Source organism: Panicum virgatum, chromosome 2N, assembly GCF_016808335.1.
Source record: "Panicum virgatum strain AP13 chromosome 2N, P.virgatum_v5, whole genome shotgun sequence".
Classification (NCBI taxonomy): Eukaryota; Viridiplantae; Streptophyta; class Magnoliopsida; order Poales; family Poaceae; genus Panicum; species Panicum virgatum.
Window position 1 is genome coordinate 451,344 of NC_053146.1, and position 23,117 is coordinate 474,460.

General features: G+C 45.5%; 1 protein-coding gene, 1 long non-coding RNA gene and 1 pseudogene across 3 annotated transcripts; 2 read left to right on the forward strand and 1 right to left on the reverse strand.

Annotated features, from left to right (window-relative positions):
• Positions 1–615: 615 nt before the first annotated feature.
• Positions 616–10,918, reverse strand: LOC120659199. Its single transcript, XR_005668931.1, has 3 exons — positions 10,804–10,918; positions 9,581–9,723; positions 616–1,415 (listed from the first exon to the last, which is right to left on the reverse strand). It is a non-coding gene; the product is annotated as an uncharacterized LOC120659199 (long non-coding RNA).
• Positions 10,919–14,472: 3,554 nt separating this feature from the next.
• Positions 14,473–17,287, forward strand: LOC120659200 (annotated as a pseudogene).
• A 312-nt stretch (positions 17,288–17,599) lies between these two features.
• Positions 17,600–22,953, forward strand: LOC120659202 (DDB1- and CUL4-associated factor 4). 2 transcript variants are annotated; one of them, XM_039937256.1, is made up of 11 exons: positions 17,600–17,758; positions 17,848–18,116; positions 18,213–18,343; positions 18,695–18,907; positions 19,022–19,188; positions 19,637–19,737; positions 20,187–20,345; positions 20,937–20,989; positions 21,075–21,132; positions 21,527–21,647; positions 22,184–22,953. In XM_039937256.1, exons 1-11 carry the CDS (start codon positions 17,746–17,748, stop codon positions 22,387–22,389), a joined length of 1,491 nt encoding a protein of 496 aa, XP_039793190.1. In that variant the 5' UTR covers positions 17,600–17,745; the 3' UTR covers positions 22,390–22,953. The 2 variants fall into 2 exon arrangements, with proteins under 2 accessions (XP_039793190.1, XP_039793191.1); XM_039937257.1 differs by lacking the exon at positions 21,527–21,647.
• The last annotated feature ends 164 nt before the right edge of the window (positions 22,954–23,117 follow it).

Below are 23,117 nucleotides of genomic sequence, written 5' to 3' on the forward strand. Positions count from 1 at the left end.
ACCCGTCCTACAATGGCTACATCCACCCAACCGCAAAGCAAACATACGACCGCGGAACGAGCAGTTAGCTGACTGTTAAAGAAGCTGGAGTAGACGCGATGGAGATCGAGAAGGCGCTGTGGTGTGCATGGTCGTGGTCGTCTGTGCCTCGGGCCGCGGCGTTCGCGGAGGTCTTGAGCGCGCGGATCCAACACATGTTCTAAATTTTTATTCAGAGATTGTTATATGTGGATCATATAGTTCCAAACAAATGGTTGGGGTAGCTGTCGGTCTAGCGGCCTTCTAGCGTTGGCTGTTTTTCTTTACTGTCTCAACGCTGTAAACGCTGAAAACAATTTTGCCTTGTTTCTAATGGAAATGGGGCAGGGCCTTTTGGCTTGTCTTTCTAAAAAAAAAACAGAGCTCCAAACTACATAAAGCTCTTGCACACGGGTCTGCAAGGGTGTTCTATGATCAGAGAGCTCTTCTGTCTGCCTACTATGAAAACAAGGAAAAAAAATAAGATCTAGATAAGAGAACTCCTTATACAACATACGGCTCCAATGCTTTCAAGAAAGTCTATACATATGCGAGCAGAACAAATATCATATAAAATCAAATTATTGCTATAGTACATGAACTAGGCAGACAACAGGATCAATTGCATATATAGACACACTGCTACAAACATATGACCTCATTTCAATCCAACTAAATCAGTCTCTTTTCTGGACCAGTGGCTGGTAGCCAGGATGCCCAATCTTCTTACATTACGCCATGAGGCTCTATTTTTTTCTCTCTCGAATAGGCAGGAGAGCTGCGTATCTTTGTAATAATAGAGAGAAAAAGTCGGCCCCTTACAAGCAGCACACTCACTCTGAGCCGAGCTGTGAGTGGCTGAGATACAAAAATTTCTGTTTCCTAAAAAATAAAATAAACACTTGACCACTAGACCACTCAGGACACAGATAAACTTATCCTAGTCCAAAGTCTTGACCAGCACTCAAGGAGTTAACAGTTAAGCTCTGTTTTCAAGGCGTCGCCTAGGCGACAAGGCGGTGGCGGCTCGCCTTGCTTAAGGTCTCGCCTTAGCCCGCCTAGGCGTTGCCTAGGCGATAAGGCGGTGGTGGATCACCTCGCCTCGCCTTACCGCTTTAAAAACATAGCAGTTAAGGCTCCGAGCGCCTGCAAGACACCACAAATGATGTTCATCCTTGCAACAAGAAGCTCGTAATTGGCACAGATCTTGGAACCTTATCCTTAGAGCCTTTGTTCTTGTGGAGAACATTGATACTGATAGCAAACCACAAAGTCTTCAGAAGCTGTAGCCATTCTCCCAGGATTTTCAATATTATTTTGGTGCATAAGATGGGACGGAAGATCACCAAATTTGAAAACATACTTTTGCACATAAGCCTCATTAGAAGTCCAGTTCCCTGCACAAAAAGTGGATGTCAGATTTGTCTCAGCAAACAAGCAGTGATGTTTGCACCAATGAAGATTCAGATCAACAAAATTTCCCCCAATAACATAAACTCAAACAGTCACCAGCAGTCATCAGACTTTGAAATGAATTGAGATTCTTTTCGACTATATCCCAGTTTGGTGACTTCAAATGGGCTAGAAGAACAAGAGCGGGTGCAAATTGCAACAAATTAAAGAGGTATGGTTCAGATTCAAGTTCAGGATGCTGGCAAACCCCTTATTCATAGAAAAAGAAAAGAAAAGAAAAGAAAAGAACTGGCAAACCCAATACATGTCAGGAAAAGATGATCGCATGGATACTTGGAGAAGGAATGTGTGGTCAGCATAATTGATTATATCCATTCTATTTTAATATGAATCGTTGCAGTACTGAACTGTTAAACCTTCTACATGGATCATAGGTAATTTTTATTGTTTGTTTTAAAATCAACACAGTGCACGATCAAGATGGATCTCTTTCACTTTTCTTTGTTCAAGCACAAGATGTTCCTAGATCTAGAACGTAAAGAACACAAAAGTACACTGAGAGGGAGAGAGACCTTCTGTACCACCATTGGAGCTCGAGCCGGCGGCCATCTCGGGTTCGTTGGTGAAGATCCGCTCAAAGGCGGCGACGAGCAGTGCAGAGAGGTCGACGCCGGGCCGACGGTGTCGAAGACGGTGACGGCGACGGCGGGAGGGAGTCGGCTGAAGTACGGTGGCGGTTTTCCCACTGCTCCAGCGCCCCCCTAGTAGATCGGCTTAGGGTTTCTGTGGGTGAGGGTGTAGGCGGTGCGGCGAACCTTGTTTCCCGTGCCCCGGCCCCTCACCCCCTTTTTATTCTGGCGCTGTGCAGCGGGGGCCCACCAACCATTAAGGGTTGGGCGCCCCCGATCAGGGCGCGGATTAAGGCCCTAATAGACCGTTGGGTCTATTAGGAAGGAGATCAATCTTACATTCTCCCCCTTGATCTCACTTTGTACTTTAACTTTATACTTTAACATGAAACTTTTCCTTTTAGTTGTTCCATCACAGATTGATAAATAGAGCATGCTTTATCGTCACGGTCCAAGACCGATAGACTCAACAGCTACTATATACATCACTGTTTTGAAACAAATTCTTTTTATGTTTTGGGCCCTTTTGTTTTCCAGAAATCACAGGCTTTCCCTTAAACCCATGCCGGCTATGTGTTCCATGAACACATTGGGTGGTAAGCCTTTAGTTAGCGGATCCGCAAGCATTTTCTTTGTACTTATATGCTCGAGTGTAATAGAGTGATTCTGGATTTTCTCCTTCACAACATAAAACTTTATGTCAATGTGTTTGGCAGCACCACTTGACTTATTGTTGTGAGCATAAAACACTGCTGGTTCATTGTCGCAGTACATTCTGAGTGGTCTTTGAATGCTGTCTACCACTCTTAAACCGGGTATAAATTTCTTTAACCATTCAACCTGCCCCGAAGCCTCATAACATGCTACAAATTCAGCGTACATCGTCGATGATGCAGTGACACTTTGTTTGGAGCTTTTCCACGATATAGCTCCTCCTGCGAGTGTGAACACATAACCGGACGTGGACTTTCGGTCATCGATGTCCCCCGCAAAATCCGCATCTGAGTACCCTTCTATCTCTAGGGAGTCGGATTTTCTGTATGTTAGCATGAGGCCTTTTGTGCCTTGCACATAACGTAATGCTTTCTTTACCATAATCCAGTGTGCCTGTCCTGGATTACTTTGATATCTGCCAAGTATCCCGGTAACAAAAGCTAAGTCAGGGCGTGTACAAACTTGAGCATACTGTAGGCTTCCGACAGCTGAAGCATATGGAACCGCTTTCATTTGATCGATCTCATACTGGTTCCTGGGACATTGAAATTTCCCAAATCTATCGCCCTTGACTATCGGAGCAGGTGAAGGCTTGCACATATGCATACTGTATTTCTTTAGAACTTTTTCTAAGTATGCTTTTTGTGACAATCCTAATACCCCCTTTGTTCTATCTCGGTGAATTTCAATTCCCAAAACAAATGAAGCTTCACCGAGATCTTTCATATCAAAGTTTGAGGACAAGAATTTCTTTGTCTTCAGTAGCAGACCAACATCACTACTAGCAAGTAGAATGTCATCCACATATAGGATCAGGAAAATAAATTTTCCACTTCTGAACTTTGCATAAATGCAATTGTCCTCCTCATTTTCTTTAAACCCAAATTTCCTTATGGTTTCATCAAACTTTAAATACCACTGCCTAGAGGCTTGCTTTAATCCATAAATGGATTTCTTTAAGCGACACCCCATATGTTCTTTTCCTTTCATGACAAAACCTTTTGGTTGTGCCATATAAACATTTTCATACAAATCCCCGTTAAGAAATGCTGTCTTTACATCCATCTGATGTAACTCTAAATCATAATGTGCCACCAATGCCATTATAATTCTGAAGGAATCTTTACACGAAACCGGAGAAAAGGTTTCGTTATAATCTATCCCTTCTCTTTGCGTGAAGCCTTTTGCCACGAGTCGTGCTTTGAACCTTTCTACATTCCCTTTGGAGTCATGTTTCATCTTGTAAACCCATTTACAGCCTACTGTTTTGGCTCCTTTAGGAATTTCCTCTAAGTCCCAAACACCATTGGAACTCATTGATTTCATCTCATCCTTCATAGCTTCCAGCCATTTAGATGAGTGAATACTTCTCATGGCTTCTTCATATGAAGTGGGATCACCCTCCATATGAACCTCTTCTGTATTATAAACTTCATAGTCGCTAGAAATAGCCGACCTTCTTTCTCTTTGTGACCTTCTAAGGGCCACTGCTTGTGGCACATTTTGTGCCTCAACTTCTGGCATATTTTCCATAGGGGGCTGTAGCACCTCCTCCTCATGTCCAATCGCGGGTTCAGGCGGTTCCTGGATGACAGGTTCCAAACCTTCGCTCACTGTTGGTATGGGTGGAGTTGCGACAGGTGTTGACACCGTAATAACTGGAATAGTTGGCGCAGCAACAACCGAAGAAGGTACTGACGTCACTATTTCAGGAACTTTTGGTGCAGCATCAACAGGTAGTGAGAAAAATGGCTCTTGAATCATAGGAGTAGGCACATACACCCGCTTCTCCTCAAGATCAATTTCTCTAGGTACCATGCTCCCCCTGATCATTTCACTTTCTAGAAAGACAGCATGTCTCGTTTCTACAAACTTTGTATGTCTGTTTGGGCAGTAGAAACGAAAACCTTTCGACTTTTCAGGATAGCCTATAAAATGGCAGCTTACAGTTTTGGGATCCAGTTTTCCAATATTTGGATTAAACACTTTAGCCTCAGCTGGGCTCCCCCAGACCCGTAGGTGAGTCAGTGAGGGTTCTTTTCCTGTCCATAGCTCATACGGCGTTTTGGGCACCGATTTGCTTGGCACTCTGTTGAGAATATGGATGGCGGTTTTTAACGCCTCCATCCACAGACTCAATGGCAATGTGGAATAACTCATCATACTGCGCACCATATCCATTAGTGTACGGTTGCGCCTTTCAGCTACTCCATTTTGCTGAGGCTCCCCCGGCGTAGAGTATTGAGCAACTATACCATTTTCCTGTAAAAACCTCGCAAAAGGTCCAGGAACTTGTCCATAAGGGGTATGTCGACCGTAGTACTCCCCTCCACGGTCTGATCTTACTATTTTAATTCTTTTGTCAAGCTGATTTTCAACCTCAGCTTTGAATATTTTAAATTTATCCAATGCTTCAGATCTTTCTTTGATTGGATAAATGTAGCCATAGCGGGAGTAATCGTCTGTGAATGTTATGAACGAATCATAGCCATCCACACTTTTCACAGGAAACGGTCCACATATATCAGTGTGAATTATTTCTAACGTTCCTGCACTTCGTTTGGCACCCTTTTTAATTTGCTTTACAAATTTTCCTTTAATGCATTCAACGCATTGTTCAAAATCAGAGAACTCTAGCTGTGGAAGAATTTCACTTTTCACTAATCTTTCAATTCTCCCCCTCGAAATATGGCCTAAACGACAGTGCCATAATTTCGATGAAGTATCTTGAGTTCTCTTTCTTTTCTTTGTTTCTTTCTCTGACAAGGATTCATTCACATTCACATTACATACAGAATGCACTTTATCACGCATAGATAATAAATAAAGATCATTGTAAAGGATAGCATCACCAATACAATTATTATCAAACCATAGTTCACATTTGCCATTCGCAAAATGACAACCAAAACCATCTGTGTCTAAGCGTGATACACTGATCAAGTTTCTTTGAAGCGAAGGAACAAATAAAACATCTTTTAATACAAGCATGAAACCATTAACTAGCTCGATGGAGACATCGCCAACAGCTTCAACATCTGCTTGTACTCCGTTCGCGACTTTAATTTGTCTTTCGCTTCTTAGCGTAGTCCTTGTCGAACGGAATCCCTGTAAAGAATTTGCAACATGCACAGTTGCACCAGAATCAATCCACCAAGTAGATTTAGAAAACTTTAAATACAGGGATTCATTAACAAATGAAATTATATTCTCACCATTCTTTGCCATTATCATCTTTAAATAAGCGGGACAATCTGCTTTGCGATGCCCCTTGTCAAAACAGTGGAAGCACTCATCTGGAGCTGGAGTGCGCTGTTGCTGACGCTGTTGCTGATACTTCTGTGGCATAGGGGCTTTGTCTTTACCTTTAGATGAAGAAGCAGCTTGGAAAGGCCTTTTCTTGTTATTATGCACAAAATTGACAGACCCACCATTCTGTTTCTTGAGTCTATCTTCCTCTTGTGCACACATTGCAATTGCCTTTTCCATGTTCCACTTCTCTGGCTGTGAGTTATAGTTTACAACGAACGTTGCAAACTCTTTTGGCAGAGAGGCGAACACCAGGTGCACCATAAACTCTTCTTTGAGATCCAAGTCCATTGGTTTGAGCTTGGAGTTCAAAGCACACATCCCCATGATATGATCTCTTATCGTACCGGCATTGCCATAGTACCTTTTTGTGATCAACTGCTCTATGATCTGTGTAGCATAAGTCTTTGAAGAACCAGTAAACTGATTCTTTATCTTTGCAAGGTACTCAGCAGCTGAATCACATTCTCCAATTGAACCCAAAATGTTAGGATCAATTGTGTTCTTTATAACTGCCACACATTTCTTGTTGGCGTTATTCCACTTTGTCTTTTCGAGATCATAAGCCATCTTTAAGGGAGCATAGTCCCTTTGCTTTTTCTGCCACTCAGCATCAGTGTCAGATTCCCCTCTCACTGGAGCCGGTGGCTCAGTGGGCTTTGGAGTGGTGATGATCTCATCCACCTCTCCACAGACGAAAGCAAGATCAACCTTCTTGATCCATTCGCCATAGTTGTCTCCTTTTAAAGTCGGAATGTGACTGATGAATCCCATCAAGTTCATCCCCGCTGAAAATTTCAAAAAATAGTGAGAACATAATAACAATAATTGCATGTAAAATTCCAACGTTGGTCAAAATAGAACATACAACTGTTTATGCAATTAAATCTATATCACCGTTGGGCAGAAATAGAAGTAAATGCACAAAAACTATGAAATTACAGTATTGTAATTAACAACGTTGGTCAGAAAAATAACAATACCATAATGCTCAAAAATAATCTTTTAACCATGCTCTTAAACTTTAATTGTCTCGTTGGTTCGAATTAAAGTATAAAAGCAACTATATAATCTTAGCAGCGGAAACATGTAGGAATTTCTATTTCCAGAAGCAAAACTATAAACTTTTATCTCTAAACAATAAACACGTTGGTGCGAAATTGAATAGAGATCAAACTATAATCAAAACTTTTGAAATTGCTTCTGGAAAAATAGAAAAAAAAAACATTAAAACTAAGCACTGTTCAGGCGGCCCAGAAGCGAAAACGGCCCGCGGCCTACTCGGGCACTTTTCCTTGGGCCCGAGGCCCGACAGCCAACGGCCGGGCCGCCGAATCGGCCCGCCGCGGCGTCTCCTCCCCCCGCCCGCATGGGCCGCCTGCCGGCCCAGGAGGCGAGGCGCGATCTGGACCGTCGATCTTGATCGGACGGTCGTCCGCGCGTTTCGCCGGATCAAAACCCGTCGACTCCGCGGCGTCCGCAAACCCTAGGTCATTCGCCCCTCCCCTTTCTCTCTCCACGCGACGCAGCGGCGACCCGAGCGTCCATGGCGGCTGGGGAGAAGCGTGGCCGGCGCCGCCGTCGGCCCCCTCGCCGGCGCGCGCGCTCCGCCAGTGCGAGAGCGCGCCGCCGTCGAGCGGCCTGGCGGTGGTGCCCTAAGCCCTCGCGCGCGCGCGCTCGTGCCCCCGGCGTCCCGAACGGCGAGCGGCTGCTTGCTGTGGTGAGCCCGCTTGGCGAGGGCGGCGCTCATCCGTCCCGCACAAGTGCGGCCATGGGTGACGCATAGACCAAGTAAGTCCGGCGTCCCCTTTCCTCTAGGGTTAGGGTTAGGGTTAGGGTTTCAACTTTTCTTTTCTTTTTCGATTTGCATCGAATTGCTTTTTCTGTGTCTTGATTCTTTGATTCGTGACCGAATCTACACTTCCCATCTCGATCTACACTTAGTGTAGGCGTCTGATACCAATGTTTGTTTTAAAATCAACATAGTGCACGATCAAGATGGATCTCTTTCACTTTTCTTTGTTCAAGCACAAGATGTTCCTAGATCTAGAACGTAAAGAACACAAAAGTACACTGAGAGGGAGAGAGACCTTCTGTACCACCATTGGAGCTCGAGCCGGCGGCCATCTCGGGTTCGTTGGTGAAGATCCGCTCAAAGGCGGCGACGAGCAGTGCAGAGAGGTCGACGCCGGGCCGACGGTGTCGAAGACGGTGACGGCGACGGCGGGAGGGAGTCGGCTGAAGTACGGTGGCGGTTTTCCCACTGCTCCAGCGCCCCCCTAGTAGATCGGCTTAGGGTTTCTGTGGGTGAGGGTGTAGGCGGTGCGGCGAACCTTGTTTCCCGTGCCCCGGCCCCTCACCCCCTTTTTATTCTGGCGCTGTGCAGCGGGGGCCCACCAACCATTAAGGGTTGGGCGCCCCCGATCAGGGCGCGGATTAAGGCCCTAATAGACCGTTGGGTCTATTAGGAAGGAGATCAATCTTACATTTATCACAGATGAAAGAAGTAAAAACTTGCAAAAGATCATTTCTAATACTTGGTATTGACCTATTTCTTGATTGTTGTTATAATCTTGGAGGACAATTGGACTATAAATGGTAAGCACCTCATCAGATGTCTCAAATATTCTGTGCTATCATTGGTGATGCATTCACCAGTACTTGGATAAATGTCCAACATCACAATAGCATTTGTCCTCATATCCTTTCCAAAATAGAAGAGGAAATGGCGAGGATAAATTTTACATCGATGGCTGAAGAATCACACAACCAAATTAGATCCTAATGATCCCTTAGCAAATGTTGAGGGCGGCGCCAACTTGCAGAGATATAGGCCCCTAATATATGTAGATTTCAAATGGTACCAATTACTTTTTCCCGTCACATTACCAAAATTCAGAATATACTCATGAAGCCACCTATGCAAAAAGGCCCGCAACACTGTGGAGTCCTGACGCCCGCCGCCCGCCAGTTTAGTTGTCGTGCCGTCTTCCTCTAATCCTGTGCCGATTCATCTTCAGTTCTTGTTTTTCACGAGTCACGACACCAAGGGCCAAGCTGTCGAGGCACCAGACGGCAGGGCAGGCAACACCGCGTCACCGCCGAGGCCATGATCGCGAGTTCGCGACGGCGACGCGGTGCAACAGCCGGCCGGCGGCCCCCGGGCAGGCGGAGAATTCAGCAACGACAGGTCGGCAATTTCAACTCTTCACGCAATTGACTGGCTTAAGGAGAAGGTAAATAGATATTTCTTTTAATTCCTCAACTGTATTGATATACATATATACTTGTATCCTTTGAGTCTTTAATGAGTTAATTATAATTTTGTTCTTTCATCTTTTATGTTAGAAAATGATCGATTGAAGTCATATTTTTTGCAAATCGATCTAGAAAATATGATTTTGGCAGCCAAAAACATAAGGATGGTTAGTCTAGTAGGCATCACTTCAGAATTTCGCACAGGGCCCCGATTTATGCCGGCATAGCCCTGCCCATACCTAAAGTGAAGCAGCACAGGGAGGGAATACCCCAGCAAGTTGGTATATATATTCTATCTTCCTTGTAGGTCATGGCCAGAAACCTCTCAATGGCTCCTATTAATCTTGGTGGACTATCAGGTGTATCATTTGGAAACCTTTTCCTGCCAAAAAAAATAGTCATAGGAATTAAAAATAAAACAAACTACTTCCCACTAAAATGTAGGTTATCACCAACAATGAATTGGTAGAAAAGGACTCTGTTTGTTACTACAACAATACCAAGGTATGAGCTTTAAAACATCTTTTTTTCCAATCCTAAATATAAATCATCATTCATTCTAAATTGTAATGCAAGATACATCAAGATAACTGCTATTTATAGTATTACAAATTGTAATGCAAGATACATCAAGGTAACAAGTTATAGTATAATAAATCTTGTAGTAAAACTCATTATCTTTTACCAAAATGGGCAACTCCTACACTGCCATCAAATCATGTAAGTCAGTGGTCATTACCATGCTAGTACCACTATTATCAAAGTTGTCCTAAAATTTTATAACCAGAACAATAAACCAAATCATGTTCATAATTATTCCCATTTGTTTCAAACAAATAGGTCAATAACTAAACAAGAAGCACACAACAAATTTGTGGTTACAATGGAGAAGTACACTAAACCTTTTGGCCATGGTTGCCCTTCAGTTTTTTTAATAAAATTTAGAGATTCTTCAAATACATTTGCAGACTGGAAGTTGAGAAAAGAAGGCATCATGAAAGGTAGTAGGTAAGAGCAGTCGCCTTACCAACTGCGTACCTTTACACAGGGGGAGTTTAGTTCCCAAAAATTTTTGGGTGAAAAATTTTAGATTACATTTGACCACTAATTAGAAGTATTAAACATAGACTAATTATAAAACTAATTACATGAATGGACGGAAAATAACGAGATGAATCTATTAAGATTAATTAATCTATCATTAGATGTTGGTTACTGTAGCACGACATTGTCCAATCATAGTCCAATTAGGCTTAAAAGATTCGTCTCGCAATTTCACCCGGGGTTGTGGAATAGGTTTTATCAGTTATCCACATTTAATACTTCTAAATAGTAGTCAAACGTTGTCAATTACTGTACAACTCAAAAAATTTTGGAAACTAAACGGGCTCACAACAAAACAGAGCAACTAAGATGATAAAAAAAATGCAGCTAGGAAGAAAAAACAACTGCGTATCTTTACCATTTGGCTGGATTAAAACGCCTTGCCCCGGCGAGACCTCCAGACCGACCCCATTGCTGCAAGGTGTGCCGCTCCCAGCACCTCGCCTCCGCCAATTTGCTCACCAGGGACTGCCATCTATGCAGCACGGATACGGATACGCGTATCGGTATCGGAAGGATACGGATATGCGGATACGGCAATTTTCTAAAAAACCCGATACGCGGATATGTTTTACTATTTTCTTTAAATAAATAAATAATGATACATATTAAATTTGTGAAAGTAGTAAAGTAGTAAATTACCTTGCAATAGCAATTACTAGCCAAAGCAAAGACCAAAAGCAAAATCGACCGAAAATAGAAATAGGAGATCGCCTCAGACCTCAGTTAATAGACCAAGCCCAAATAAACCTATATGAGCCTACTCAGAACAACTATATAAAAAGAAAACTCTACTCTCTCTTTCTCCACACCGTCCGCCGCCCCTTCCCTCCTCCTCCTCCTGCTCCCACCCCCGCCCCTCCCCTCCTGCTCCGGCCCTCCTTCCCCTCCCGCCCCCGCCCCCGCCCCTCCCCTCCTACTCCGGCCACCGCGCGGGGCCAGTCCGCTCCGGATCCGGCGGCGGTGCGGCTCCTCTCCCTCTCCCTCGAGTGATGGCGGCGACTCCTCCCTCGCCTCTCCCTCGAGCTCGGGCGGATCCGGCGGCGCGCGGCTCCTCTCCCTCTCCCTCGAGCGACGGCGGCGGCGGCTCCTCTCCCTTGAGCTCGAGCTCGGCCGGCGCTCGGGGAGGCTGGATCCAGCACCGGCGCGGGCGGATCCGGCGCGCGGAGCGGGGCCGCAGCGGTGCGGGGACGCGGTGGCAACGGCGGAGCGAGACCGCGGCGGTGCGGGGACGCAGCAGAGCGGGGCCGAGGCGGAGCGGGGCCGGCGTGCGTGTGCAGCCATGCGAGGCGTCGCCGCATCGGGACATCGAGGCAGGGGAGCGTTGGCTTCTTGTTGGGCTGGGCCGTATCCGAACTGGGCCGAGACGTATCCATTCGTGAGTTTCCGGCCCAACTAAACTGGGATACGCGGATACGGCGTGGATACGTATCCTGGCCGTATCCCGCGCGTATCCGTGTCGGATACATATCTGATACGGGATACGCATGCCACCTGCCGTATCCGTGTTTCTGAGACTGCCATTATTGAATAGATGCAGTTCCCATCTCTGCCCGCAACCGTTTCCTTCTCTTTGGGATCGACATAGTTGGTCGGAGGTCGCCCCCGTGATTCGCGGATCTAGGAAGGCTTGGGCAGGGACTTAAGGGGGAAGAGGAGATAATAGGGAATCCGAGGTAGAGGAAGAGATGGTAGAGGAAGATAGACGGGAAAAGTTACCAAAATTTGTGCCTGGCTGTGGCTGCCCTTCATTGCGAGGCCGGAGTCGCCGGTAAGTTGCGGGCACCAGTTGCGGTCGTGGTGGGACCTGGCACTCATCAAGAGGCGCACAAAGACGGTGACAGATTTACCGGCCCGGGGCGGCGAAAATCTTATTGGGCACGCGTGCACCGCTAGCGGAAGCAGCGCACAGGGTCGTCAACCTCGCGCACGGCGCACGGGCGGAAGCGGAAGCGAGCTAGGGTTTGGGGGGAGGGGGCGGCCACGGAGAGCGGGAGGTGGGCGGAGTGGCCGCTGGCGAGGTCGCCGGCGGCCGGGGTGGTGGCGGGAGGCGGCGGCCTTTAGATTTTCGGATTGCCGGGGTTGGGGGCGGCTCGCCGGCTTCCATGGCCGCCGGCCATAGAGGAGAGGCCGGGGGTGGCGGCGGCCCGGCGGTGGCGGCGGCCCGGCCGGCGGACGGCGCGGCGGCGCGGGACAGCCGGTGGGCCAGTCGCCGGCGGCGGGGGCGGCGGGAGAAGACGGCGCGACGGTGGCGTGCTCGGTTAGCGATGGCGGCGGCAGAGGCCGCCAGAGCCGGAGGTGGCCGTCGGCGGCGGGGGCGTCGAGAGGAAGAAGAGAGGAGGAAAGAGGAAGGAGAACGCACTTGTTCGCTGGCGACGCACGCGCGCGGAGCAGCCCCCCCCCCCCCCCCCCCCCCCCTCTGGCACCTTCGGTAAATCCACGCTCCTCCAGCTGCTGCAGCCTTGTGGCGGTTGATGCTTCTGCTGCTGCTGGAGGTAACATTTTCAGGGACACCTCCATCAGGTCATAAAACAACAGACCAGCAAAGATTTTAGTCCAAGTCAAAAGGAAGTGTCCTTACCATCATTGTCACGATTAAGATTTGCACTGTTGTTGGTTGCAGCATAAGCATTTGGGCCAGCAGGACCTAAAATAACAAACAACATATAACCATTTTGGTCCAAACTTTCAAGTTGAGACAGGCACATTGGCACAAAAAAAAAAGCTTACCACTGCTAAGGAACTTGTTGATATTTGTATTGCTGTAGACCCTTCTGGAGAGTTTTGTAGATAAATTCTCGGAGACGAATTTCCCCACCTGCTGAGGTGACATTGAGGCGTTTTTTATTAAGTCGAATGTGTATGATCTAGAAAGTTTTGTAGATAGGTTCTAAGAGACTAAGGGGATGTTTGGTTCCCTACCACAGTCTGCCACGCTATATGTGGCTGTGCCGAAGCTTAGGTGGAGAAAACTGGCGTCGCACTTGTGGCGAACTTTTGTGCTGTAAATACATGTGGCTGCCGCAGCTTTGGCAGTAACCAAGTAGCAGCCCAGCATGTTGTGGCGAGCCGCAAGTTAGGCTTGTCAAAGCATGGCGGGGAACCAAACACCCCCTAATTTCCCCACCTGCTGAGGTGACATTGTGCCGTTTTTAGTTAAGCTGGATGTGACCGATTTGGAAAGTTTTATAGATAGGTTCTGAGAGATGAATTCCCCCACCTGATGAGGTGACATTGAGCTGTTTTTAGGTAAGCTGGATCTGAAAGTGTCCCAGCAAACTTGTATGCCACACGCATGAGTACGGTTTATGTGCTAGTGCAAAATCAAACAGAACTTGATTGTTGTACATAGCAATCTGGGATGCCACCCATTTCAAGATGTTTAGCTGTGTTGCCGTACGCTTTGCCATGTTTTTGTTTGAACGGAGGGGTATCTTATGTGAGATTTTATCTTTGCCAAGTTTGAATTGAGCTGCATCATCTCTTGAATCAATCTACGATTTTGTTTCCGGAGATTTTGATTGCAGGTTATGCCACTTTTATTGATGTGCATGCCTAGGTCAGCTTGTTTGTTTACTTACATCAGTTTCCATCCGTACATTTGTTCTCCGGCAAAACATTTATATTGCAGCTGATTCCAACTAAGAAAAATCCCATCAACATTTAGAGAGAGATTTTACTTATAATGATCAATCTGGATTCGATCAGTGATTTTGTTTCAAGTTATGCCGTTCCCAGTGATGTGAGCCAGCACCGTAGACCTTGCCATCATCTTTAGTTGTGTGCCACACAAGTAACGAGTTGGCATGGCAAAGAAAGCAAATTTTATTCATACATAGCCATATCCAGAGAATATACAAAGTTGGGAACTTTCTTTTTCAAAAAAAAAGTTGGGAACTTTGAAACAAAAAAATGCACTCTTTCTTTAGTTGGGAGCCTGGCGTAGACGTGTAGTGGTGTGTCTGTCCAACTCCCTGGATTCCCCTATCCAAATCCAACAAAGGGTAGGGGGGGAACAATACCTGGCCGGCTGGCCCCCCCAGCCAAGAAGAGAAGCAGAGCCCGGCCCCGGCCAGGGAGGAAACTCAGGTGGGGGCGAGCCGCTGCCGCCGCCGAATCCGTCCCTTCCGTCGTGTCGCTCAGGATTCCAATCGATCCATCTCCTTCCACCAGGTTCAATTCGCCCTCGTTCGGTCGTTCCTCCCCCCCACTCTCTTCTGCTACCGTGCGTCCAGGTGCCCTGCCGCCGGAGCCCGATGAAGACCAAGGCCTCCGCCAGCAAGAACGCCGCCGAGAAGGTAACCACCGCGGTCTCCATCTCTCTCCTTTTCCACTCCGTTCGGGTTCTTTTCTTGAGACCTAGTAGCCTGGATTACCTACCTGCGTTTCTTGAGAACAAAGCCAAATTGCTACTGTGCTATACTCCAGATACTTAATTCTTCTCCACGCGAGAATCCTGCAGTAACTTTTTTCTTGCCTCGTTTAGGATGCCCGTTCGTTCTTTGATAGATTGACAATTAGGGAGGGCAGACCCAAAAAGGGGGGAAAATGTTCCTTAGACTGTCAATTTGAGACGCCAATTCTTGAGCTTTATATGGTTGTATGTTGCCCGAACACACTACTGCTAACTGAATTTCCATCTCCTTTTTTTTTTTTTGGTTAGGATGAGGCAGAGCCCAAGAAGATCCGGTCCTCACGCAGTAACCGCCGCCGAGGCCACTGCAACCGCTCCTCCTCTGATTCTGAATCCCCGCCGCACAAGCGCTCCAAGAAGCATAGTAAGAGAATCACCGATAAGAAGAGCAAAAGGAGTAAGATTATCAGCAGCAGCCGACGTCACCGCCATAGTCGTAGCCCAAGCCGTAGCCTCAGTAGCAGCAGCAGTCCTTCCTCAATAACTCGCCACAACTGCTCCATGTGCAGTAGCAGCAGCGCCTCTGAGAGGTCAGTGAGCCCAGCACCCAGGAGCCGGTCCAGAGATGTTAGGAAGAAAAAAGGGAGGGCGAGGGACAGAGTGAGGGATCGCAAGAGAAGGAAGGCACGGAGATCGGCCAGTTCCTCGAGCACTTCAGCAAGTAGTGGCAGTAGCCGTAGCAGGAGTAGGAGCAAGAGCAAGCGCAGGAAGCGAAAGACTGTTGAAATAGATTGGAAGAATCGCCATGACTCCCAGTCTGAGAAGCACATGGCTGAGGATGATGGCACGGATGAAAACAAGCTTCCTATTGCCAAGAAAAGAGAACATGGTATTGACAGTTACGATAAGAATTTGGAATTGGATAGCCCACCTGCGAAGAATGCTAATGAAACACAAGAGATGGCACCTGCTGGTGGTGGAAATTCAGATGCTGAGGATCTAGAGCTGATTCTCAGGCAGAAAGCTCTTGAGAACTTCAGAAAGTTCAAGGCAGCAGCTGTTGTGGCAGGCAAAACAGGTACCAATGGAGCTACAGGGAAGGAAGCATTGATAGATGACCCACAGAGTGCTGGTACAGAAATTGCTGAAGCAAGGTCTTCTGCTGTTACCCATTTCCAGAAGCAGGGAAGCAGCCTTGTAATGAAAAATCCTGCTAGGTCCCCTAGATCAGAGGATTATGGGAATGGTAGAAGTCGGAAGCAGGAGGGCAGTGCTGGGATGAGTAGTGGTGCTGCATCACCTGGAATACTTGAGGATGGTAGAATACTTGAGGATGGTGATACCGGTGGTGCAACTCAACAGAAAGGAAGAGCAGAGGAGGCAACTCGTTCAAATTGTCAGTTTAGGTCACCACAGGGTGGTAGGAACAGTCTTAGTGTAATGCAAAGGTTGGGGAGCACTCCAGGGAGTTGTGCTAGTGTAACTCAAAGGTTAGGAAGCAGTGCAGGGGTGAGTCATGTGAATGGGGCTCCAAGGGTCAGATCAGTTGTGAGCATACCAGCCAAGGAAGGTCTAGATGGTAGTACATATACCACACCCCCCTAGGCCCAGTGAGAATTCTGCTCCTGTGGAAAGCACTAGCGATGTTGGGTGCCCTCTGATTGACATTAACAAAGCTGAAAGAACCAATGGAGATGACAGAAAGACAAGTGAAGCTTCAGTGCCTAAAGGTTCTATTTTGTCACCTGCTGAGGGCAAAAGCCAGGCTAGGACTGAGGATAAATATGGGGCTCAGTTTCAGAAGAAGACTTTCTCTAGAATGCATGATGGAGAGACGGTAGAGGTGAGGAACAGACCTTCACTGTTGCTTCGGGTGCTTGAATTATCATGCTACAAATATGTTCATTCAATCTAATTTGTTTACTCTTCCTTTCTCCATGTTACAGGTCAGCTACAAAGTGTACATACCAAAGAAAACTCCGGCCCTTGCAAGGAGGAAACTGCAGCGCTGAAAACGTCAAGAAAATCATCCATAGTTCTCATTACTTTACTGTCTCCAACGTAGCTTTTAGCCGTATGTAACTATTTTCTTCTAGCACAAGTCCACCACCGTATACTATGCCTTCTGGATATATTTCCTCACACTGAGGTGACCCCAAGTTGCAGTTTTGCTGGTCGACAGAAGCCTCTGGATATTTGTTAAAAACAAGATGTATTTGTTGTCGAACTGAATAAAACTGCTGCGCTCTGCCAAATCAACATATTGAGCTGTTAGCAGTTTATGTAGGAAAGCTATTTATTTCTTCCGCGAAATCAACATATTGAGTTGTTAGCAGTTTATGTAGGAAAGATATTTATTTCTTGGGATTGGACCCTTGTAATCTGCAAACATGTTGCTCAGTTGGTTAGCAGTTGTTGGACTGTTGCAAGCAGCTGAAGGACACATACTACAAACATTGGCAATAATATTGGACTGATATACTTCGTATGGTGGTGTGGATTGTTAGCGCGGGATGTGATGGTTTTTGTTTCATATATACCTGATTCGTTTGGCTATTTGTGTCTTTATTACTGGAAGCATCGATATGTTTGTTCTCTTCTGTCAGGAGTTTGCGAACACATCGGTGTTCCTTTACAAGACTGAATAAGTCTTGCATTTCGATATCGAAAATCTATCTAGGCACTTTCAGATTTTTTTTCCCTCTCTTAGTTGGCCAAATAAAGATGATACTACATAATAATAGTAATAGTTTTGAGGGCAACAGGCTCTAACTACGCTTGGGCCCTGCCTGGCCTGCTAACACCATCTAGGCTCGGGCCCAGATAGACCTAGAACACCGGTGTCTCTCTTTCCTTTCGCCTCGCTTCAGGCTTCACCGCCCCCGCAAACCGCTCCGCCGCCTCCGCCGCTCCTCAAGCTTCCGTTCCAAAATCCACACCGGCGACATGCCGCCCAAAGGTCCATGCTTTTCTTGTTCTCTTCTCCTTTTGTGGAGGAAGAGGAAGATCCCGCCCCCCTCTTCCCCTCTGACCTCTGATTGGTTGCAGAGCTACCGGGGTTCTACTTCGACAAGGAGAAGAATCGCTACTTCCCCATCAGGGGCCCCATCCCGGGCGCCGCCACTCGTCGCCCTCCCGCTCCCGCTCCCCCAACTCCGCCGCCCGCTGCCACAGCGGGATGCAGCAGGAAGAGGGCGAGGCGGCCGGAGCTGCTCAGCGCCAGGGAGATGTACGGCGGCGGAGTCATCTTCTCCAACAAGGCCACCAGGTCCACATTCAAGCAGCAGTGGCACTACTTGCAGGCGTCTCAGCCCATGGTGATTGCTGGAGGGCTTCCTTTGATTCTTTTTTTTCACCCTTGTGCGTTGTACTACGGAGTATAGTCTTGGGCTGATCATCATGCTGCTTGGCAGGTCTGGAAGTACCAAGCCACGACATTGGTGGCTGATAAGGCGCTGGAACAATTGAATACCATGGTCCAGACACCTCAAGGGCTGAGAGAGTCCAGGATGCTAGTGACAGGCAGCATGAATGGTTCGATTCGGTAAGGTTCTTCATTAATTGCCGTCCCCCCTTTTCTGTCTTCTGAACAATTATGACATTGTTACCATGTATCCCCACAATAAATTTATAGGTTATCACTTGCCACGACTGTCTTGGTATAATCAGTTCATCACGTTACAACCGCAGTATCTGCTCACACATATTGTCTTGCATCTTAGATCATTGGTCACTCTGAGACAACGCAAATTGTTCATCAATCTTTTGAGTCTCACAAGTCGTCGATCTGTTTCACCCATCGATGTGCTCTAGTTCTCTGCAAGAGCATGAGCTCATGGCCAAACTAGTGTCTAATGTCATGGTTATATATATTTTTTATATAACCTTCCAACAGGTTGTACAGATTAGGGAGTGCTCTCAACAACTTTGGGAATGAGATAGAGTTTTTGCCCCAACCTGCATGGACTCCTGTGGGGAAGCCCAAGTCAGCCGCACTCCCTAGCATCTGGTCATCTGAAGCAGCCTTCTCAAACTTCTCATCCGGTATAACTTGTATAGAAAAGGTTGGACGTCATGCCCCTGATGCATACAACACCAAGCAAGCATTGTATCCTAAATTTGCTGCTGCTTCTATTTTATACATTGTTATTGTTGCCGTAATTGCACATAATTTTCATTTTGTTTTCTCCTGGAGCTTGGGTCCCTTGACATTTTGAAACATGGTGGCTACTCTTGGATCGGGAGAATCTGGTGGTTCTGTATATATTATGGATCTTTCTGGTACTATTGACTCGGCAGTGGGATCATGGACTGCCTGTAGAGTTGCATCACTTGATCGTACAGTGTGGACAGCTGATTGTAGTTATGATGGCACACATGCAGCTTTCGGTGAGTTGATTGAGTTGGGGCTTAATTGTAGGAATTTCCCTAGTTCATAAAAATACTTTTTTTTTTGTCTAACTTGTTTGCGTTGCAACTTTGTGTTACATAACACTATTAAGTTGTCTGCACTAAGAGACCTGGCAATGTTGCTACTAAATCTACATGTCTGGAACTTATGATGTAAACTAGGCAGTCGTGCATAGAATCTATATAGCAAGACTGTCTTGTTTTGGTACTTTTTCCCCACCATAAATCTGTTAAGTTTGGTTCTTGTAATGGCATCTGTGCAATCTTGCTGTTACATCTGTTGGAGCCTCGGAGGAATTACTTTTGTTCTCATTACAAGTTCTACTCATTCTTACAATGTTTGCTGCAAGAGTCTGCTTATGTTACTGGCAAAATGGACTATCTTCTAGCTTGGGATTCGCTTTTCACGTATTCTTCCTATTTTTAGGTATGGACCATGGTGCTGGTCTCCTCGATTTGGAAACAAGGGGATTATCATGGCTGTGTCGCTCTAAAAGTGACATTCTCTCCCAGAAATTTGTGCACTCGGTAATAATCTAATGTAATAATGTATACATAAACTTCCTTCACTTAGTATAACAAATTCAGTTATCATTTGATGATGTATTTTTAATGAGTAGGGGAAACTTTTGCCGATTCCCTGGTCTGTGGTTACGTTTCTCCTTTCCTCAACATTATATCTCCACTTTCCAGTTAGCTTAAATTGAGTGTGTCCAATGTGTGACTACATGCTTCCCAAAGTTCTGGAAGAAAGGCAATATGCTACTGATTTCTCGTGTGCAAAACTGAGCAATATGCTACTGATTTCTCGTGTGCAAAACTGAGCAAGTGCCTTTCTGTCATAGTCTGCAGGTATAAGTTCAATGGGTTTATACTTGCTTGTCGGCCCTGTATGCGTGTTATGGTGAATTCAGAATTTTCTGTGACATGCTGTTCATGTCTCTGCTGTGCCCACTGAATTTTCTCACTCTTTTTAGGGAAATGTAGTGCTATGTGGTCTACGGAATGGGAACATAGCCCCTGTTGATGTACGACAAAAGCATCATAATCATCCTACCGGAGTACCTTCAGCTAGCACTGCTAGGAGGACAGTTCCCATGCTGCGCTCAAAGCACCATGGGAGGTGGAGAAACCAGGTGTGCAATACTAGTACACAGCATCATAAATATCATACATACTCACATCATTGAATTAGTTGATTTGTTCGTTTCAGTGGCTATCTAGGGCACAGGACAGGAGAAGCAAATTTTTTTTAACATTATTACTTAGGTCATGACATCTTTATGTTGTACTTGTCTGTTTTATGTGCTTATGTTGTTACAGTGCTCAACAACTAGGGGCATATACACAGAGCGAAATTTATTTAGAGCATTGTGTTCTCCTAAAAGATAATGAAGACTGGAAGAAAGCAAATTTCAAGCATCAAAACTGCAACCTGTGTTTATTATTGACACTGTGAACCTCCACCTCTTAGACTGGTCCGGTTAGGTTCCTCCCAGTTGGAACAGAACTAGAATAAAAATGGTATGCTGGGAAATATATTTATTTTGAATGCATATTTGCTAGTTTTAGTTTACCCCAACTTGCTTGGGACTAATAGGCTTTATTGTTCTGCATAATTTGCTAGCTTAGCTCATCAATAATACATTGCTATTGTTTTCTGATGGAAAATGCAATGGATCATCAAGGATACGTGCTATTGTTTTCTGATGGAAAATGTCATGCAGGCTGATAAGGCTAAATGTTCAAGATATATTTATATGTCGTCGGCAGTTTGCAGGTAGTACTAATGCCCTTTCCATAGTGCTATTATTTTTTGGACAATGTCTATGTTCCCTAATACTGAAATTGACAATGTTCCACAGCTTGGTCACACTGTCATCAGATGAGAACTACTTCTTAGGAAGCTCCATGGATGGATGTGTAAGTTATACTTAGACCATTTTTTAGTGTTGGAGCAAGTGTACAAGTACAATTGTACATGCAAATGTGCTCAGATTCTCCTAGGATTGATTTTTCAAAACTGTAATGGTTTGCATACAGATACAGTCCACTTCATTGTAGTACCTATATGTTAACTAGAGTTATACTTGGCCTTTCTCACTTAGCCGTTGTAATGTGCCAGAACTGAAACTTCACACTGCACACATCTTTCTTAAAGAACCTTACAGATGTTTAGTTCATCTTAAGAATGTCAGTCCCATGACTTCTCTGAAATTTTGTTATGCAAAACCTACATGTATTTTTGTACTTCTCAATGATTAAAAGAATTTTAAGTTTAGATGCAATGGCTTAAGTTTTTTTTTTTTGGGTACAGATCAAACTCTTTGATCTCCGTCTCATTCAGAAGGGAGGAATACAATCATATGAGGGGCATGTGAACTCACACACACATTTACCGCTTGTTGTTGACCCATCTGAGACCTTAGTTATGTCAGGTTTGTTCATTTTTAGCTCTAAACATTACTATGTACATTTGGCACCGAGTGTTTTTTTATTTAATTTTGCTATATGGTGCTAGGAAGGATGCTCTTTTAGATTACTCCTTGAAAGTTGAAACATACGCAATAATTTGTTATATACACTCTAGATGTCACTTGAATTAGTTATCAGATTTTATATACACTCTAGATGTCACTTGAATTAGTTATCAGATTGATATAAGTACACTAGTTTGTTTGCATCCCCATTTGATGGCCTAAATTTATCCAGTGCTGTAGTGTAAGGTTCTCTCTTCCTGCATTGTTGCATCAGGAATCCTCTGATTCTTGTGGTCAAATGCTGGGTGATAATATCACCATGGGGCGGTAAATTAATTCCAAGTTAATGGTTAGTTATTGGTTGGCTAGGCTGAGTCGTGATTTGTGGCGTGTACTAGCTGGTTCATATATCAACATAGCAAATGGTTCCATTTGTCAATTCATGTTGTAAGGGTATCAAATTCTCATTCACAAATCGTCTTTATCATTGTCAGGTGGGGAGGACTGCACTGTTCGCATTTGGAGCATCAAAACAGGCGAACTAATATTTGCGCAGAGTGTGTGTGACACTCCATTTACGGCACTTTGTTGGCCTGAAAGCAGCCGTGACTTGTGCGGTTCTTCACTGTTTGATGTAAACCATAGCTGGGGAGCGTGGTTGGGATCTCGTAATGGGCTATTCTATATGCATGGTACTTGAGTGATTCTGCAATGGTACTGACTTGGAGCCCTAGAGCTTGGTGGTAGTATTCTCAAAGAAAATGTGTTGAGGGACCACTACACGCTTGTTGCATAGAAGTGCTCAAAGCCTCAAAGGAAGTAGCGCTCGGGCTGCAGCAACAAGAGTATACTGGGTTGCTGGAGCTGTTTGCTGAATGAAGAAATATTTGGGAGCCAGACGTTTACCTAGGATATCCAAACTTAATAGGATTAGTCGTTCTGTTTCTGTTAGTGATAGGTTACCTGTATAATTAGGAACTCAATTTTCCTTGAGATGAAAGATGGTAGGGCGCTATATGCTTTGTTGAGGACTTGATAGTTGTCCAGTGAGCTTGCTTTGGTGTGAAGTTACTAGTCTCACAACAGCTCTATAGTGAGTAGCTTGCTTTGATGTAAAGGTTTCCTGGGGTTGTCTGTAGTACCTAATACGGTAACGTCAGTAGTCAGTGCTCAGTTGTCAGTAATGTCTCGCACTCTCGCTCCTGAACTAGCTTGCAATCGGAGCCTGGAATGAATGTGCAGGTAATTTGGAAGTGTAGGAAAATTTGTTATTTTGAAGCCAAATGTGCCACTGAAAAGCTGTGTCTCATCGGCTAGCACGAGCGCCGATGCCTTGCCACCTCTGCAAACAGGCAAAATCATCTGGTTGCCGTTGCTCCCTCAACAAGAATGAGAAGCAGAGCATCTGAAGAAGAGTTTCAGAAAGCA